Below are 5917 nucleotides of genomic sequence, written 5' to 3'. Positions count from 1 at the left end.
AGTTATGGCCCTAATGTATGGCCTCATTTTGGATCTTAATTATGGCCCTGTTGTACGGCCTTTTTTTTCGGACATGTTCACTAGGTTGGTTAAATATTTGTGTTTGTATAGCTATGACTTCTTTGTTTGTTATATATTTGTGTTTCCCCTCCCTTATATGGGTATTTTAAGTTGTGCCATTTCATAGAAAAAAGGAACAACTTAGGACCAAAGCAGATGGTTTATAGTTTGAACAATTATGTTACCATGTTCTATTTGGTAACATATGTTCCAAGAATAGTGTCTAGACTATCAAAGAATGGCAACCCTAAGTTGTTTATAGTTTCAGCACTAATGTTACCGAATTTTTTATGGTTATATATATCTCAAGAATGGCAACACGATTTTAAAAGGCCAATGTCATATCCTTCCATAGGCTGAATTAGTTAAAAAATGTCAAGTGTATACATATAATTATGGACATTATTTAAACGAGTCATAAGGCAGCCTGTAATTCACCATTGTTTCTTAGAAAAAAATGAAATTAAGGAACAACTCAAATGGTTTACAGTTTGAAGAATTATGTTACCATGTTGTATTTGGTAACATATGTTGAAGAATAATGTCTATACTCTAAAAGAGTGGCAACCCTAAGCTGTTTATACTTTCAGCTAAAATGTTACCAAATTTTTATATTTACATATAGTCCAAGAATGGCAACATGCCTTTAAAAGTGCAAACCATTATCTAATCATTTAAGATCTGCTAACAGATTGTAAAATAATGGGAACATTAATTTGGTACATCGTTTTCCAAAAAGCAGACCATAATTCCAAACATTACGACATAGTTCAAAATGACAAATATCAGACCATTTTAGATAACCTAACAAATAATACAATAATGGTCACAACAGTAATGTCTTCCACGCCCTATGGCTATATGGCAGTAGCTTGGATGCGTTGTGGTTTGCAAAAGGTCAAAATGTTACCATATCAACGACGTTCACATGAGACGAGGTATTGGGGTGTAGACGTCCCCATCGTTGGCAGCAGTTTTTTTGGCTTTCTTCTTCTTACCAAGTCCGCTTTTTTCCTTGCGCTCCTACCTTTCATCGTGACACGGATAGGAACAAGAACAGGACGCTCTTCGGTTGTTTGAGTGTTTGCTTCGGCGTCCATAGTAAGTTTTTGCAGCAACACTATTACTTCAGCATTTGCCGCCTCAAAGAACTTCTCCACAATTACCCTTGCCTCCATTACCTTCTGGCTCTTTGTTATGAGATTGTGGACATTGGTGAGTGTTGAACGTCGCCAATTAATGGCCTCATTTGCGGCACTTCGGCGCATATCAGAAGGTAGTAAATGTTTCCAGACCTCCGTTTTTGCAATATTCGTCCACCTTTTGTGTATGCAACTAGCTGGGATCTCCGGAACAGAATGCATGTGCAGGACACGTATGATGTGGTAACATATGATGCCCATTACTTGGTACTTCCTACAAGTGCAAGCGCACAAGTTGTTCCCGCAATCATAAGTAACATGATGGGAAGAACCCTCGTTGCCAACCGTGTCGACACTATAGATTAAGGTGGTGTCTTCATGGGTGATAAGTGCTGCCCGGGTGCCCATTGCAAGTCCAAACTCCTTATCAAACACACGGAACAGCTCCATAGTGTATATCTGCGATGCATGTTGTAGAAGGTCTACAAAGGGGGAACACGAATGTAGGGGACGCTCTTATAGAGTTGAATTATTTCTGCTCCTCCTCTCCTCTCCACCTTGTCACGGTCGTCTCAAATATGCCAAAGAATTCAGTGACTGACGTTGTTTTTGAAGCTCGGAACCCCATAGCATGATTTGTACTCTCGCTCCTTTGGGAAAAAAGGATACCCGCTGAGAAATACTGATTATTCAATGCAGTGCACCATTTGATTCGTAAACTGTACAATCTATTGAACCATGGGTGGCTTTTAACACCATACTCTATTGTCATTCTTTGCCATGTCGCTTCAAATTCCTTTTCGTTATAACAACCATTAAGACATTTGTTGAACAAATTCTGGAATGTTCTATTATGCTTTAAATGTCCAAAGTGTGAGATGGCGTTCTGTTGGATATGCCATTGGCAAGACAATGCCTGCTTTCTGGGTATATCTGTATGGAGACAGAAGACAAATGTTAGCATTTAGAAGTCATATGTTTATGTTTGCACTATTCAATGCATATCATTACTTAACGGATTCATATAGTGACATCTTAAAAATTAACACAAAAGTTCATCAGTATAATATGATTACATATCTGAGGATAATGTTGCCATTCAATGTGGTCACATAAGTGCTTCAGATGGTGACATCTTCAACTTAACTCAAAGAGTTGATTATTAAAATATGTTTTTAACTTTTGGACAATTGTTGTCATTTGAGTTGCCATTTGAATAAGAAGCTAAACATATGTTAAGTGGTCACATATTGAACAATTAACTAGACATAGTCTACGCCTGGTTCTGGGTATATCTGCTAAGGACACAACACAATGTTAGCGTATAGAGGTCATATGTTTATAGCTATATTTTTATTTCCATGTGATTACATAAGTGCTTCATATGGTGACATCTTCAATTTAAATCAAAAGGTAGATTAGTAAAATATGTTGACAAAGTTTGGAAAATTGTTGTCATTTGAGTTCCCATTTGAATTAGTAAAATATGGTGACATATTTTATTGAGCTAATAACATAAGATCTTAATATAGTGACCTCTTCAGTTTTGTCCTCAGCGTTTCCACCAGTATAATTTGTTATCATATTTGGGATTAATGTTATCCAAAGTTAAGTGGTCACATAATGGTGGGATAACTCAACATGCGAAACTTAACAGTAAGACACAGAATATACCGCTTCAACTGTATTTGTCATTGCTTTGTCTTGGTCAGTGAAAATGGAGACATGACGAACATCCTCACCCATAGCTTCATTAAACACATTGAACAACCATTGGAATGATTCTTCTTGCTCGTCGGATAGGAAAGCACACCCAAACATGACATTGGACCAGTGGTTATTTATACCGACAAACGCGCCACAAATAAGATTGTACCTATTAGTGCGGTACGTTGTGTCAAATATGACAACATCATGATACAATCGGTAGTCCTTCCTCATCATCGAGTCACACCATAAAAGGTGATGTAGTCTCCCTTCTTTGTTGAATTGCACTCGGAAGAAAAACCCTGGATCCTCAGCTTGTCTTTGAGTGAGAAGATTAATTAGTGTGGCTGCGTCACCGCCCTCGATCACTTTAATTTTCAGCCTATGAACAAAGTTGATGTGATCCCTCTTGGTGTGTCCGAGGAATACATTGCCCCCTGTTACAACAGCTGCCACTTTGTATTGAACCGAGGGGGCAACAAAGGCTTTATTCAAGGCCCTTATAGCCTCTGCCTCAGCATCAGTTATTCTCCTCTCCGAGCAGTGGTGCTGCTTCCATTGAGTGGGAGTCAGGTCATGGTTGTGTTCTGTGAAATGTTGCATTACCTCCCACTGCCCGTCCTCGTTTACTTGTGTCCTTATACCGGCTTTGCATTGGCAACGTGTGACTGCAGAATTCCTCAAAGGATTGCCGTTATCGTCTCGCCTATTACCATTTCTATGTACTCCTGCACATGAACATACAAAGTATCTCTCGACTTTGGGTGTGCCAGGCCCGTTCGCTCTGCGAGAAGTTTCTTTCCTAATGCTGAAACCAATGGCCTGTGAGTGTTTCCTAAACATCTCATAAATTAATTCCCATTTATCTATTTTCATTCCTAATAGGGATTTGGAATAATCTGTACTTGCATAGGTTTACAGGGTCACATTAGTCAAAAAAGTGTAAACATTTATAACATAAATAACAACATCTGCATTTATATATTCATCCCTACTCTAGTTATAGGGTTACATTAGGATGAAAATTAGACACATTTGTTAGATATACAAAAATTTTTTTCAAGTAAGCTGGCCCAATGGAGTTGACAAGGTGACATTATGTAGAAAAATGCACACATTAAACAGATAAATAACAACATGCAATGTAGTTGACAGAGTGACCTTATATGAGAAAAGTATAAATATCTTGACAAGAAACCAAAAAATTTCCTCTACGTTGTCAACATTCAATATCTTTCTACCCATTATAGTTGACAGGGTGACATTAGGACTAACAGTAAACCCATTAACACAAAAATGTAAACATCCAATATATTTAAACATCCATTATAATCATACAAATATGCTGCACTGAAAACCTAAAAATTAATATTCAAATTAATGAATTGATAGGCAGACATTTGGACCAACAGTACAGACATTAACACGATAAATGTAAACATCCATTATATTATAGTAAAATCAAACATATATGGTACACTGACAAACTATAAACTAATATTACAGTTCATGATGATAAAACTTAACACAAATCAAATTTTATGCTCCATGAGACTTTGCACATCAATATAATGCAATACAAATATCACAAACGCATCAATATAATGCAATATAAACTTGTTATTTGCTTGATGTTAAGATGTATTATAGTAACATTAATAATAACAATAATTTGCCCGTTCTAAACAAAAAAATGGCGTAAAAAAGACATACCTTTACTCGTCGTGTTTTCTGTTGAAGGTTGATGAATTATCCCACCATGATTATTATCTGCACTTTCTATTGTTGTTGGAACGATTAAGGCACCATCAACTAACATTTCTGTGAAAGTTTGTTGAAGATCCTCCATTTTTTTCGTACTATGCGAATAATAAAGTGCAAATTTTACGCCATTTTTTCGAATTATGAGAATAATAAACTGCAATTTTTATGCCATTTTAGTTGTAAATTTTAGAGAGTAAAAAGAAAATGTGGAAAGAAATTATGTGAATGGCAGGAAATTGTCCAAAATAATGGTGAAAGGGAAGTAGGGTTTTGCATGGGGGGCAAAGAACTGAGAAGCATTAAATGCAAATTTAACTTATTGCAAATAATTGGAATTAAATATGCTAAAGCAAGTACAATTGGCAATTAAATAAGGATTTGCAGTACAAACAGTCATAATCGCCCAACAATGTAAGCCGCCCACCTTTGATGTGCTGTCAGCGCAGGGTTTTGTGCAAACGAGTACCCACATGCATAAATGGTATGTATTTGACCCGTCGCAAGCTTGCGACGGGTATCAACGTCACAAATAAGAATTTGTGTAAACTATAAATACTAGCTAAATTATTATGGTCTTATTGTTCAAGACGAAAATGACCAGGGCCGTCTCGATGTTTTCGAGGCCCCTGTGCGAAATCTAAAAATGGGGCCATATATAACATTTTACAAAACTTTTTTATAAAAACAATAAAAAAAAAAGAGATAAATGTATGCAAAAGTATTGGGTTTTGAACCTGAGTCTTGTGTTTAAAAATTTATTTACTAACCACTAAGACACTAGCTTTTAATGAGTTTTTGAAGACCTTAAATTTATTATCTTTACTTCGCTTTGGTTTCCTGAACACAAAATTTTGGGCGCATCCAATTTCAGACTTTACCAAAACGCCATGAAAATGACTCGTATGAAACAAAACCGTGTAAAGTAGCCAAGTAGGTACATATCCATTATCCAACAAAGAGCGTGAAAGTGGGGCAGTGACGTGGACGTATCGGTATGTAATTGGTCAATCTGTTTGCTTTGTGTGTTTGGCATTAAAATATCTTATCAACGTGTACACACCGAAACACTAACACGTTAGTTGACTGTTACAGGAACTCGTTTTTTTTTTTTTTTTTTTTTTTTTATAGTAAAATATCAATTTCATTAATAATAATAATAATATGCCATACAAGAATTTAAATTAACTGAATACAAATTTGTAAAACACAAGTCAGAAAAATCCTTCCTAAAACTGAGATCGTTA

General features: G+C 36.1%; 1 protein-coding gene across 1 annotated transcript; it reads right to left on the bottom strand.

Moving 5' to 3' along the window:
- Positions 1-1731: 1731 nt before the first annotated feature.
- On the bottom strand, positions 1732-4758 carry LOC141627824 (protein FAR1-RELATED SEQUENCE 5-like). The gene is made up of 3 exons (XM_074441040.1): positions 4623-4758; positions 2858-3808; positions 1732-2135 (listed from the first exon to the last, which is right to left on the bottom strand). Exons 1-3 carry the CDS (start codon positions 4756-4758, stop codon positions 1732-1734), a joined length of 1491 nt encoding a protein of 496 aa, XP_074297141.1.
- Between the last annotated feature and the right edge of the window lie 1159 nt (positions 4759-5917).

This window comes from Silene latifolia, chromosome Y, assembly GCF_048544455.1.
Source record: "Silene latifolia isolate original U9 population chromosome Y, ASM4854445v1, whole genome shotgun sequence".
In the NCBI taxonomy this organism is placed as follows: Eukaryota; Viridiplantae; Streptophyta; class Magnoliopsida; order Caryophyllales; family Caryophyllaceae; genus Silene; species Silene latifolia.
This window is presented reverse-complemented; position numbering and strand designations above follow the sequence as displayed.

Bases quoted from the DNA above. Each gene is read 5' to 3' on its own strand.
- LOC141627824 (XM_074441040.1), bottom strand. From the start codon at position 4,758: ATGGAGGATCTTCAACAAACTTTCACAGAAATGTTAGTTGATGGTGCC. The intron at 3,809-4,622 runs GTATGTCTTTTT...ATGCAAGTACAG, and splicing joins AGAAAACACGACGAGTAAAG to ATTATTCCAAATCCCTATTA. The intron at 2,136-2,857 runs GTTAAGTTTCGC...GTCTCCATACAG, and splicing joins GGTATATTCTGTGTCTTACT to ATATACCCAGAAAGCAGGCA.